General features: G+C 38.8%; 1 protein-coding gene across 1 annotated transcript; it reads right to left on the bottom strand.

Moving 5' to 3' along the window:
• Positions 1–2,941: 2,941 nt before the first annotated feature.
• LOC121391895 (potassium voltage-gated channel protein Shaw-like) lies at positions 2,942–14,611 on the bottom strand. Its single transcript, XM_041523366.1, has 2 exons — positions 13,609–14,611; positions 2,942–3,968 (listed from the first exon to the last, which is right to left on the bottom strand). The coding sequence occupies exons 1-2, from the start codon at positions 14,164–14,166 to the stop codon at positions 3,078–3,080; spliced, it is 1,449 nt and encodes a 482-aa protein (XP_041379300.1). The 5' UTR covers positions 14,167–14,611; the 3' UTR covers positions 2,942–3,077.
• Positions 14,612–14,987: the final 376 nt, after the last annotated feature.

Raw genomic sequence — 14,987 nt, 5'->3', positions numbered from 1 at the left:
GGAATCGATCCTAGATCGATCCCGCATCAGGCGAGCGCTGTACCACTGAACTACGTCTCGCACCCTGCCCCGAATAGTTTTATGGTTAGTTTATTAGTCGTTAGTGAGAGAGAAGTCTGGGTATTGACCTTATTGACCCATTGAGCCACAAAGTTAACATTTATTTTGTTTAACGACACCAACAGTGTACATTGATTAATTAATCATCGGCTATAATTGATGTCAAACATTCGATAAATCTGACACAAAGTGTTAGAGAAACCCGTACATCTTTCCATTAACAGTAAGGTATCTTTTATATGCACTTTCACACAGACAGGATAGCGTATACCACGGCCCTCTGATATGCCAGTCGTGGGGAAGTGGCTGGATCGGGAAGAAACCCAGTCAGAAAATGTGTCCACTGAGAAGGTTCAATTCTATGACCCAAGCACACGAGGCGAACGCTGTGCTGTATAGACTGCCTCGATAGAAAACCACCACACTACTGGTCGCGAGACTGTTGTTTTCACACACACACACACACACACACACACACACACACACACACACACACACACAGACACGCACCCCAGACACACGCACGCACGCATACACACACAAGCACACATACACAGAAATAAACACAGACACGCACACACAGACACACACACACACACACACACAGAGAGAGAGAGAGCGAGAGAGAGAGAGAGAGAGAGAGAGAGAGAGAGAGAGAGAGAGAGAGAGAGAGAGAGAGAGAGAGAGAGAGACAGAGACAGGCACATACACACATACAGACACACACACACACACACAGAGACACACACACACACACAAAAAACCCACACACACGCATATACAGACATCAAATCAGGATTTCTATGACGTTTGTAGTGAAGGAGACAAGGGATATATTTACACTTCTTCTTTAATAGACGGAAGATAATATTTATAGAAACTGCATTACACAAAGTAAACACTACGAGTATTTTAAAACTGTGTTATCTATAAGGAAGTTCGTTACTGACAGCTACAGCAAGAGAAAACACCAATCGATGACGCGAAGAAACCAATTTGGTTGATTTCCAATCAGTAAGTATCGACAGTCATGCTATACAACGTTACATATACCAGTGCCATTGATAACTGATACTGACCAGGTTCGACCTTTTTTTTTTCTCGTTCCAACCCGTTCACCACAACTGGTCAAAGGCCGTGGTATATGCATTTTCTGTCTGTGGGAAAGTGCATATAAAAGATCCCTTGCTGCATTAGGTAAAATGCAGCGAGTTTCCTCTCTAAGATAAATGTTTGACATCCAATAGCCGAAGTTTAATTCATCAATGTGCTCTAGTGGTGTCGTGAAACAAATCAGACTTTAATTAATAATCCGCTGTTGAATCTCAAACATTTGATAAATCTGACATATAGTGTTAGAGAAAACCCGTATATTTTTCCATAAGCTGCAAGCGATCATTTATATGTACTTTCACACAGGCAGGATAGCGTATACCACGGCCCTCTGATATGCCAGTTGTGGGGCACTGGCTGGGTCGAGGAGACACCTAATCAAAACATGTGTCCACTGAGGATGTTCAGTTCCACGACCCAAGCACCTGAGGCGAGCGCTCGATAGGAAACCACCACACTACTGCTCGCGAGGCTGTTGTTTTGACACACACGCGCACACGCACACACACACACACACACACATATACACACACATACACACATATACACACACACATACAAACACACACATACACACACACACATACACATACAGACACACATACAGACACACACATACACACACATACACATACAGACACACACACGCACGCACGCACGCACGCACACGCAGACACACACACGCACGCACATACACACACACATACAGACACACACACACACAAACACACACACATACACACACAGACACACACACACACAAACACACACACACACACGTACAGACACACACATACACACACAGACGCACGCGCGCACACGCAGACACACACACATACACACACAGACACAGAGACAAACACAGACACACACACACACACACACAGAGAGAGAGCGAGAGAGACAGAGAGGCACAACACACACACAGAGAGAGAGAGAGAGAGAGAGAGAGAGAGAGAGAGAGAGAGAGAGAGAGAGAGAGAGAGAGAGAGAGAGAGGGAGGGGAGTGAGGGAGAGATAGAGGGAGTAAGGGAGAGAGTGAAGGAGAGAGAGAGAGAGAGAGAGAGAGAGAGAGAGAGAGAGAGAGAGAGAGAGAGAGAGAGAGAGAGATCAAATCAGGATTTCTATGACGTTTGTGGTGAAGGAGACAAAGGATATATTTACCCTTCTTTAATAGGCGGAAGATATATAAATTGCATTACACAAAGTAAACACGAACAAGAGGAGGGTATAAAACAAACAAAACAAAACAAATAACAAATAGCAACAACAAAAAAACAAAACAAAAACACACACACACACCCCTAAAAAACCCAAACAAAACAAAAAACAAAACAAAAAGCAAAACAAAACAAAGCAAAGCAAATTAAAATAAATTAAAAATACAACAAAAACAACAACAAACAAACAACAAACAAAGAAACAATAAAAACCACACAAAACCCAAACAAACAAACAAACAAGCAAACAAACACACAAACCCCTAACAAACAAACAAACAAACAAAACAATAAATAAAGCATAAACTTGGCAAAAACAAACTTTGTACAATAAGTTAGCCTTCTTACAAAATCAAAAATAGCCCATTTGGTAGTACCATTTGTGTATAAAAAGACGCCGTCATACTAGTGCTTAACAATAGCACACTGAGTTATTATAATGAAACGAAATCATGTCATACACCATTTATTTCGCACAGCTGCACATATACCAATATACGTATAATAACACAGAAGTAGACTCAGTGACATAGGCAGTGATAATCCACTATCTTAATGCATGCCGCACAGAAGAATGGTAAACAGATCTGCAAAAGGAAAGAAACCCCTATTCCTCCTTCTCCTCCCTCTCCCCTCCCGTCCTTCTTTTCCCCACCCCCTCCTCCTCTCTCACAGTGCCCTAAATTAGTGTCGAGTCTTTTTCTCAAAACACTGGTGTTTGCTCTTTAATAGCTTAGGAGAGATTTTCATCAGCGATCCGTCAAGTCCTTCCTTTCTGTGGAGCTCTCTCTCCTGGTTGCGAGTGTAATAGTCGTTGAAAGTGGCCCCTATCAGAGCGACAGGCATGGAGAGGAAGAGGATCCCACACATGGCGCACATCGTCCCCACGAAGTACCCGCACAGCGACTCCGGGTAATAGTCGCCGTAGCCGACAGTCGTCATGGTGACGATCGACCACCATATCGAGATGGGGATGGTCTCGAACCTGTTGTTGTCGAACTCGCAGTAGTACTCGACGGTTCCGAACAGCATGGCCAGGATGATGAAGCAGAGGACGAGAAGCAGCAGTTCCTTGGAGCTCTTCCTGATGGTGATCAGCAGGATCTTGAGGCTCGTGTAGCGCTCCTGGAGACGTATGCACCTCAGCAGACGCGTCATCATGACGCACCTGAAGCCGAAGTACATCCAGAACAACTCCTCCGTCTTCTTGATCATCCCGTACTTGTAGGCCGTCTCTAGCGCAAAGACCAGCCAGCCCCCGTACGACGTGATCATGTCCACCCAGTTGATGAAGCTGGAGAAGAACCTGCGCTTGTTGAAGGAGACCATAATGCGCACGGAGACCTCAAGCGTGAAAATGAACAGCAAGACGTGGTCGAACGCATACAGCCAGTCCACGACGTAATAGTAAACATGAAGATCGTACTTTAGACGGGTGCTGTTCTGAAGGTACCGCTCCACCTCGTCGTTGTACGGCTGGGGGAATACCAGTCTCTTCCGTAACGACGGTATCGTGGATATGACCAGGGTCAGCGCCGACAGAAATATCATCGTCATTAATGTTGTATTCCAAATCTAGAAAATAGAAGAAGAAGAAAAAAGATACAATAGGTGATTATATAAACTTGTGTGCTGTGTGACATTTATAAAAAAGAATTTTTATTTTTTTTATTTTTTTTAATTCTCTGAGCAAAAGTCATGATTTATTTTATAACTTTGCTCCATTAAAACTAATGGGGTTTTAAAACCTTATTATTAATATCTGAACTCCTCAAAACTTCAGAGTGCCTTTAGCTTTACATAGAGTATTAAATACATCAGTTGGTTATAAAGTGTTTTATTATAGAACATTTAGTGAAATATCTTAAAATATCAGTGAAATAAAAGTGTTATCATTCACTCAGTGAAAATTTCACTATTTCACTCTAAAATATGTTGTCATCACTGTAGAAAGTGTTATCTTCACTGTAAGAAAGCCGGAACTATTTTGCTACTGGAATTTTAAAAATAAAAGTAAATTGTCAAAAGTTATATAATAAATAGAACATTTCATGTTTATTGTCAAATATGATTTATATCTCATCTCGTGAAGTTTGCAATCATATCACACTCGTCGCGCAAGCGCGACTCGTGAGATATGATTGCAAACTTCACTCGATGAGATATAAATTATATTTGACAATAAACATGAAATATCCTCTATATATCATCTATATTCAGAACTGTACTATACTACTTGAAATGTGTGGGGTTACAGGAGCGGCTGTGTGATTTTTTTAGGGAGGGGTATAATGTCTAAAAAGAGCAGTTACGGTATTCGTAAGTACACTAACACTCATTACCGGCCCCGGTGGCGTCGTGGTTAAGCCATCGGAAATAAGGCTGGTAGGTACAGGGTTCGCAGCCCGGTACCGACTCCCACCCAGAGCGAGTTTTAACGACTCAATGGTTAGGTGTAGGGCCACTACACCCTCAATCTAATTAAAATTAGCTCCACTATTACATGTGGATCTAACAGCAGCCAGTTGGAGTTCATGTCTAGTTGACCTTTCATTCGACCAATCAAAACCTTACTTGCAAAATCATGCCAGTGATTTGAAAAGAATTTGAAAACATTCGGGATTATGCCGATAGTATACGAAATGATTCGGGTGAATTACGAAGTATGCCGGAAACTAATTTCAATATAAAATTAGTTTCAAGACGAAAGGGAACCCGTGGTGGTATAGCCATAAAATCTGTTTATACTAATATACAATCCAGGGTTTATTACTACACTTTTCCCCCTGTTTTTTTAATGTTGAAATAGACCAACAAGTTCGCCTATTGCATAAATAGTCTCGCCCGATAATTTTAGAATGTGTATGCTCCCGAATAACGCTATAAAAGGCGAAGTGTAATTGGTCGATATTTAAATTGTTATTTATAGATGAAATGTCACCTGAACATGGGAGTCCACGCAATGCTGTTAGATCTACTGGTAGACCAAGTAGAGCTAATTTTAATCAGATTGCTACACCCTCTTCTCTCTCACTAACCACTAACAATTAACAACTAACCCACTGTCATGGACAGCCAGCTCAGATAGCTGAGGCGTGTGCCCAAGACAGCATGCTTGAACCTTAATTGGATATAAGCACGAAAATACGTTGAAATGAATAAATTAACATGCATCATTTAGCGGATTCTTATGATAGTCTGAAGTCCGGGAAAGGGGGTTCTCACCACAGCACCTCCCCTAGATCCGCGCCTGAATGTCACTACCATTATGAAGAAATGTTTTCAAGGGGGTGGGGGTAGTATTTATATATTTGATGCGTATGTTGATTGACCGACGGTGGGCCCATTCGGTTATTTCTTGCTCTAGCCAGTGCACAACGACTGGTATATCAAAGGCCTTGGTATGTGCTATCCTGTCTGTGGAATGGTGCATACAAAATCCCTGTCTACCAATGGAAACATATAGCGGGTTTCCTCTCTAAAACTATATGTCAAAATTACCAAATTTTTGACATCCAATAGTCGACGATTAATAAATACATGTGCACTAGTGGTTTTGCTAAAGAAAACAAACTTTATATCGACGGAATTGTTGCATATAGTAGTATTAGCTAGTAGCTACATATTTAACAAATGGTTAGTCCTCTGTGAGATATGATTTGGTTGTATACACCCTTGAAACAGCTATACTAACATTGAACTTCAACTTCAATTTTCAAATTTGATAAACTCATAAAAAGTGTCCTATAGACTTGACTTAAACTCTATTTACGTGTCTATATCCAATATACTCTTCACAAAAGTAGGGGAACTCTAATACGAATTTACAATTGCCAAAATTGTAAGGTATATTAGCTGTGGGGAATGGTTATATGGTAATAGTGAATTAATTGGGCAAACATTACAACCGGTAGTTCAGTATTACATTAGGTTTTAAGACCACAAAGATCTTGAAGGATGATTGGGGTCAGAAGTGAAATTTGAAAGTTAAATTTTTTTTAATCAGTAAATCGCAAATTCAAACAATAAAAATGACTAAAAACAAAACAATAACAACTGTATGTTCAACAGCAGGGCTCGAACTTAATGGCGGCAACGACGTCAATTGCCGTCGGTGACATATAAACTGCCGTCGGTTGGGGGCGTCACCGATGGCACTTTTGTGCCGTCGGATAAAAAGTACTGCCGTCGGTAAAGCTCCTGACCGATGGCAAAATGTATAAACGTGTATGAACGTTATCTGCCAGTATTTAACATGGATGTTTGGGTCCTGGCTGGAGTTACCACGCGATGGAACTATATTTAGTCATGTGAGTACCATGTGTTGTTGTATAATATACGTTCTCACTGCATTTTGCCTCCTAATTTCGTGTTAAATAAGACTTTTCCTTCTTCTTTTCTAACTTTCGTGTTATGCCGCCCCTTTTGAAGTTTGGCAGCCCCATTTATGGTTTCTGAGCCCTTCTTTATGTTTCGGTATCCTGTTATAATTTACAGCACCCATGTCCGATGCACATTTTTTGTTTTTCACACTGAAACATTCCCAGTCTGGAGCTCGACGCGGTAAGACGTGTTTGTTTCGCTTGTGCACACTGCACGTGCTTTCGCGGCTCGACTTGGGGATCCTTCACTTAGTTGTTTTTGTCAGCGAAGTGAAGTTTTCTACTGTGATGTATGCGGCCATTGGAACTGATTGAACGCTGGAACGCTTCTCGTTTCGACAGTCTGCACCAATAGGCTGGATTCTTTTTTAGCGAGATTCCTTGCCTCCACGTCATTTCTCCGTCTGACTATGTTGACTTGTTTTTTTCGTGACTCGTATGACGGCCATTCTGCAGAACGCCACGGTCGTTCGCGTTTAGTCTCTACATGTCCGAGCCTGTCCTAGCAGCACTGGAAGATTGACCGCCCCACTCTAAGAAGAAATAGGAAGCGGGGTCGGCCCCTACTATTCTTTTCTAGACTTTACTTTGTTTTATTGTGATACCATCTCGTATTCTCCGGAGTCGGGCCCGTCCGCACCACTATACCAACCCATGACGACTGGACTATACCCTAGTCTGATTCTCTCTCTTGTTCAGACGGATCCGGCTTCTCAAGATCTGTATTTCAGCACAGCACTACACCTTCAACGTCTATTTGACTGTCAATCTAGGGGTTTTCTTGACGGGATGCAACCCATCTCGTCCCTACAAGCTGTGCACCCTAACGGCCTTAACGAAGCCACTCACGTGGACATATAGATCGGACTTTAAACTTTTAGATCTTCGTTCAAAAGTTTATGTCGAAATTACTTTCTTTTTTTAATATTATTAAATAGTCCGATCCTCTTTCTTTCTCTTATTTATTTTTGGACTGTCCTTCTAAAATGCTCCAAATTATATAAATATTTGACCGAGCAGTCAATTCTTTTTATTTTTGGCTTGTAACTTTTTTTTTTTAAATTCCATCCCGAGTCAGGCCACCGATCTCATCTAATTTCTTTTTGACCACCCGATCTAATCTAGCTACCAAATTTAATGAGTATAATTTTCTTTTTTAATTATATTAATTAGAGATGCGCATCAAAATTTTAAAGGCCCACTATTTAATTTTTGGATGCAAATTTCAAAATTATCCGCTTAATTTTTTTCTGTCCCGGGACAAGTCCATTGCTATCCAGAGACAGGCCCCGGGACGCACATGCTCGAAACTCTAGTAGTATATGAGCATGTAACACTTATTCCCACACACCCACTCACACTGAAAAACATCGATCAGTCTAGACACTGGACACCAAAGGAAACAAGCTGCGTTGTGTACGTAAGCGCAACTGACGAAAAACGTCAGTAGCTTACGGCAGTTACCGTAACGTAATTTAACACTATTTTTAACAGCCTCTGTTGTGTCTCATAGAAGTATCCGTTTGTATGTTTGATACACAAATAAGAGTTATATTTTATTTTAGCAATGAAAACCCCCCCACTTATTTGGCGCCAGCTTTGTCACATGATCAGAACGGTCATTCTGTCTTTTGTGTCCACTAACTCGTGTCTGATATTTTAACATCAGTTGCAGATTTAATTGGACATAACTGATGATTTTTACTTACTGTCATACTGTCATTTGTTTATTCAGAAATTCTTTATAAAATATTAGAAACGTTTATTTTTTTTATATTATTATTATTATTATTATTTATTTTATTTTATTTAATTTATTTTTTTGGGGGGAGGGGGGATATCACCGCTTATAAAAACGGAAGTGGTAGTGTTCATTATTAAAATCATTTATCTTGGGTATCAAATAATATATACACTGCCTTTAAAAAAAACGAAACTACTTTTTATCAGCTGGCGATATCAATGCGATCGATTCACTCGCTGAAGATGGAAATACCCCCCCCCCCCCCCCAGAAAAATGTTATCTCAAGGTAGGGGATCGCTTAAAAAAATCTCTTTATTATTTTTCAGATATCTTAAAATCTTTATTAAAATAATAATATTAAAAGTTTGATCGGTTTAGCAAAACGAATACCGTGAATGTCAGACCGACACTCTAATTTAACTGAACTACGTTTTAACTAACAGTGCACAAAAGATAAGGCAGCTTGTACATCGTGCCAACTTTTCAGTACCAGATACAAAGGGGAAAAATAAGGGATAGGTATTTCCTCAAAGTCGACCAACACACAACGATATAAGGTAAAGAAAGGTTCCTTTTTTTTCTTTTTGTTTTGCTGTTCAGTTTTTTGTTGTTATTTTGTTGTTGTTGTTGTTGTTGTTTTTTTAATGGTGGGCTCCGCGACCAACCTCCTTTAATTTTCACCCAGCAACAACATTAAATACATGTAGGTACAATTTAATGTCATCCATAGAACAATTTTCATGTCATATTCACTGAAAACTTGAGCAACTTCTCAATTCTTGTTTATTGAAATTTAATGACATACATTGTAGAAATTTGACTTCATGTACATACAGAAAAATAATCTTTCAGATAAGTTTATTTGCTGCAAAAGTCAGTTTAAAAAAATTGCCGTCGGCATACTCAAAATTGCCGTCGGTCGGCCCTTTCACCGACGGCAATTTGTTTTTTCAATTGCCGTGGGTGATAAATTCTTAAGTTCGAGCCCTGCAACAGAATGAAAATGATTGACAGAAATAATGTTCCACAGTTATTAATGGACCTTCCTGGAAATAGTCAAAATCGAGAATGACACTCCACGCAAGTGTACGGGGCAACTGCGTGATGCATGTGCAAACTATGGAATGTGTTTCGGTGTGTTGATAAACAGACCTGAACGTTCTTTACTAAGATGTCTGTGGTCTAATAGTTGATATTAGCATTAATATTTCAGGTTCCCCTACTTTTTTTGAAGAGTATATTAAGGGTCAAGCATGTCCACCCCAAGCCATAGTTAGATGGCGTCCTATAGAAGCATGATTTCAAACGCTCTCAGTGAATCAGTAGTTAAACCATTGGCCTTAATGAAAAGTTAAAGTTTGTTTAGTTTAACGACACCACTAGAGCACATTGATTCATTTCTCCATTAGTAGCAAGGAATCTTTTATCTGAACCATTCCACAGACAGGACAGGATAGCACATACCACGGCCTTTGATATATCAGTCGTGATGCACTGGCTGGAACGAGAAATAGCCCAACAGGCCCACTGATGGGGATCGATCACAAACAGACCACGCATCAAGCGAGCGCTTTTACCACTGGGATACGCTCCACCTTGGCCTCAATAAATGCAAGTATTGGATTCGCATCACAAAGTGGGCTTTGATAGCTCAACCGGGAGATATAGAATTCACAGAACTGTCGTGGTGTAGTCGAAAACAGTGGTGCTGTTCATGCATACAAATGCGAAAAATCGACTTCAAACCGCGCGTCGCTGATTACTGATAAAAGAAAAATGTGTTTGTTTTCTTCAACGACCCCACTTACGCACATTAATTTTATTTATTAATCATTGCTAACAGTATAGTTTATTTTATTAGCTTTAAGCCTTCCGGCTCATAGGCATACATTTTATATACAAATCAATAACATGTGTCAAGTGGTGCACATATGAAAGATGGCCAATTAAATATCGAGAACGTAAACATAATGCAGTTTTAAGATATATACCAATATTACATAATTCTTTTCTGTTTTGAACAGACAATAATTGCACAAGTTTAAAGACAGATGGTTTGCGCCAGTAGTATTTCTTAATATATACTGAACGTAATTGTATGTACAATGGACATTTCAAAATAAAGTGATATTCATCCTCTATATCATTCTGATTACACATCTGACATATTTGTACACTTTTAAAAAATATCTAAGTACTAGTCACATGCTGATTATACCAAACATCTCCAAACCTAGTGATAAAATTAATTTTTTAACATGGTAAAGCCAATTAGAACTATCCTGACATTCTAGATATCATCATATAGTGATTTCAAAATAGTTATTCGTTTCTAAGTTTCAACTAGCACTTAACTATTCTTATTTTTTGAAAAATATACAAAGGAAGTCTTCCAAGTTATGTTAGTACTACTACCTTAGTTGTGATTCGTTTAACATTCAAAATTCTATTACAGAAATCCATATTAATTTTTTCAACATCATGAGCGGGGTGAAAAGCCCATACTTCACAACCATAATTCAAAACACTAGAAACATAGATATCAAAGACATGATAACCTATTACATAATCCTAAACTATGCCACATACATGTTCCATCTTGAGATGCAATTACCCTCTGTGTTTTTGTAAATTTACCATTAAAATGTAATGTTAACCCAAGGTAGTTAAAACTATCGACCACTTCAATAAAAGCGTTGTTATATATCCATTTTTCTTTGGCATATTAAATTCCACCGTTTCTAAACAAAACAATTTTAGTTTTATCAGCATTGATGTCAATTATTTGCTAATTTTGACAGTCTTCAATCGCCAACTCGTCTCAGCGCAAACAAACAAACAAATTAATTAATTAATTAATACAATTGGAGTCGCCAACGTTTTAACACCTACCTTAGCAGCAGTCGACGAATTGGGCTTTTCAATAAGTAAACAAACAGACAAAACAAAAACACAAACAAACAAACAAAATAATTAACTAATTAATAACTAATTAACTAATTAAAATATAAATAAAATTGGAGCCCGTACACCTACGTTTTAACTAGTGTTCGGTCCGAATATTCGGATATTCGCTCACTAATTTGCTATTTGAAATTTTCGAGTATTCGAATATCTGGGTTATTTTTTTTAGGTCGTATGGGAAAAATGATTCTAAATGAGATAGATAATGCGTCTTCTTTGAATTACAAAGGGCGGGACGTAGCCCAGTTGTAAAGCGCTCGCTTGATGCGCGGTCGGTCTGGTATCGATCCCTGTCGGTGGGCCCATTGAGCTATTTCTCGTTCTAGCCAGTGCACCACGATTGATATATCAAAGGCCGTGGTATGTGCTATCCTGTCTGTGCATATAAAAGATCCCTTGCTGCTAATCGGAAAGAGTAGCCCATGAAGTGGCGACAGCGGGTTTTCTCTCTCAATATCTGTGTAGTCCTTAACCATATGTCTGACGCCATATAACCGTAAATAAAATGTGTTGAGTACGTCGTTAAATAAATCATTTCCTTCCTTCCTTCTTTGAATTATAAGATCGCTCTTGCATTCTGCTTGCCACAAGCTAGCATTCAGTCTGGAAAATAAAGCGGTAAAGCTTGATGCGCGATCGCTTTTGGATCGATCCCCGTCGGTGGGCCCATGGCGCTATTTCTCGATCTAGCCAGTGCACCACGACTGGTATATTAAAGACCGTGGTATGTGCTATCCTGTCTGTGGAATGGTGCATATAAAAGATCCCTTGCTACTTGAAAAATGTAGCGGGTTTCCTTTCTAAGATTATATGTCAGAATTACCAAATGTTTGACATCCAATAGCCGATGATTAATAAATCAATGTACTCTAGTTGTGTCGTTAAACAAAAACAAACTTCAGTCTGGAACATAAAGCATGCCTCGAGATTCATAATAGTGTATAAGTAGTGACGTCTAATGCGTGTGGCTGGAATTAATAAAAAGTACTTTCGATATCAGTAAAATTAGGTTAATCTACACTAATCAATATGTCGATTTCAAATCCTATAAATAAGAACTGAAACAAAAACTCTGCGATCAATTCATACAACAGTGGTTTTGGGATTTTACAAACTCTTCTAGAGGCCAATTTTATATATTATTCTAAACGAAAGTTTACTTCGAAACCTATTTGACGAGATTATCGTAACAAAATAAATACTTGATAACTAAACTGCGTACGTCAAATTTAAGATTCTGGGTAGATGGCTTAACACTCGTAAAGAAAACAAGCTACGTAAACTTTGTAATACTGACATTGAAGATGAATACCATTATATATTCAATTGTAAAAATAAACATATTGAAAGCATTAGAAGAAAAAATATATAAACATATTATAGAACTAATCCTAGCGGGGTTTTTTTAATTTTGAATTTAGTATTCGAATATTCAAATATTCAGTCGTCATTTCTATTCGAATACCATTTTCAGACCAAATACCGAACATTAGTTTTAACATCTACCGCAGCCAACGAAGTGGACTTTTCTGAGAAAACGTTCAGATAAAACTGACAACTCGTTTCAGCTCAAATAAATAAACAAACAAACAAACATAAACAAACAAACAAACAAACATTTAAAGAAAATTAATTAATTAATTAATATTTAAAAAATGGAGCCCGTACGCCTATGTTTTAACACTTACCTTAGCCGCAGTCGACGAATTGGACTTTTCTAAGGAAACGTACAGACGAAACCGCCAACTCGTCTCAGCGCAAACAAACAAACAAATAAATAAATAAATAAATAAATAAATAAACAAACAAACAAACAAACAAACAAACAAACAAACAATTTAATTAATTTTTAAATATCAAATTGAAGCCCGAACGCGTATGTTTTAACACCTACCTTAGCAGCAGTCAACGAATTGGGTTTTTCTTCGAAAACGTACAGACGAAATCTCCAACTCGTCTCAGTGCAAATAAATAAACAAACAAAGAAACAAATAAATAAATAAATAAATAAACAAACATACAAACAAACAAACAAACAAATTAATTAATTAATTAATTAATTAATTAATTAATTAATTTAAAAAATAAAAAATTGGACCCCGTACGACTACGTTTTAACACCTACCTTAGCAGCAGTCGACGAATTGGGCCGTTCTAAGAAAACGTACAGACGAAACCGCCAACTCGTCTGAGCGTTCAAGGGATCGTCACAGCGCTCTAGATTCTGCTTCAGCGTGTCGAACACTTTCTCATCCTTATCCACTTCGTACATCACCTTCCAGCAGCACTGGGAAATGTTCAGTTCTGAAATCTTCCAAAACTTCAGCTCATGACGCATGGCCCTTCCGCAGATCCCCAAAGGAAGGTGCAACTCCGACGTTCTGTAGAAGTTGAGGATGGCGGAAAAAGCCAGAGGATCTCTATCAAAGACATAGCTGTCCGTCTGTGTGTCGTAGAATTGAGAAGTTTTGTCGAGGGACGCTAGGACAGTGTTCGGGTGGCGCTTTAACGTCGCTACCTCTGTGACAAAGTTTGTTCCTCCAACCGCTAGTGTCACCTTGATTCTTGGAGTGGTCACCTTTCCGGATGAATGGTTGCTCGAAGTTCGATTTGACATTTTAAAACGTTGATTAATGTCACGGTTTTCAGTGATCAAAGTGGGAGGTTTTCTAACTGTATACATATATAAGGAATGTTGGTTTTTTTAAACCAGATTTTCAGTTAAGGTTTACAAACTGATTTCCTCATCATCCACACACAGAATGACAGTTTATACCACATTGTTCGGTTAAGATTCACGGATTTATTTAACTACCCGCCTAAATCTAAATCTAACCGCGGGCTTTGGTTAAGCTGGTAGGTTTCTTAACTGTCCAAGTAAGTAGTGTGAATATAGCCACAGTTGGCGATTTACAAACAGTCAACACAAGAAGTTTTTTGTTTTTTTAACTGTCCATATAAATATATTCTCAGTTAGCCTATTCCTATGGTGGCCGGTTTTCCAACTGTCTTCGTAAGGCGTGTGAAGTTAACCACGAATCTCACTTTCCCTAACTGTTCGTACGATGATTCGGTTCTGTGACGGAACTACACTTTACCTAGTCCGTCGACAGAGCAACATTCCAGAATGACACCATGTGTCTTTTTCAAACTACACAATTAGCAGTGTCTTTGCTAAAAACTTTTCTGCTAAATTCGATATTGTTCTGTTATTGGCGTAAAGATTTAATATCGATATTTACCTTCAGAGCAAGCAGTGATCGCCGCAGGCAACTATTAACGCCGTTGGCGAAAAAACCCCACCCACTGACGTCAATATATATACATTTATTAAAACACACCGACAACAGTCACCAAGCGGCGTTCTCTGTGATGGTCAGAATCTATCACAAACATATCTACATATTAATCACTTAATTAAAATCAATATCACTTTAAACCTCGGGCAACATAATTGAACCGTACATCACTTCTTGTTTTCATTATATTTTCAATGTACCGGGT

The sequence above is a fragment of the Gigantopelta aegis genome, chromosome 3, assembly GCF_016097555.1.
Source record: "Gigantopelta aegis isolate Gae_Host chromosome 3, Gae_host_genome, whole genome shotgun sequence".
Classification (NCBI taxonomy): Eukaryota; Metazoa; Mollusca; class Gastropoda; order Neomphalida; family Peltospiridae; genus Gigantopelta; species Gigantopelta aegis.
This window is presented reverse-complemented; position numbering and strand designations above follow the sequence as displayed.

Bases quoted from the DNA above. Each gene is read 5' to 3' on its own strand.
- LOC121391895 (XM_041523366.1), bottom strand. From the start codon at position 14,166: ATGTATACAGTTAGAAAACCTCCCACTTTGATCACTGAAAACCGTGAC. The intron at 3,969-13,608 runs GTAGGTGTTAAA...TCTATTTTCTAG, and splicing joins ATTCGTCGACTGCTGCTAAG to ATTTGGAATACAACATTAAT.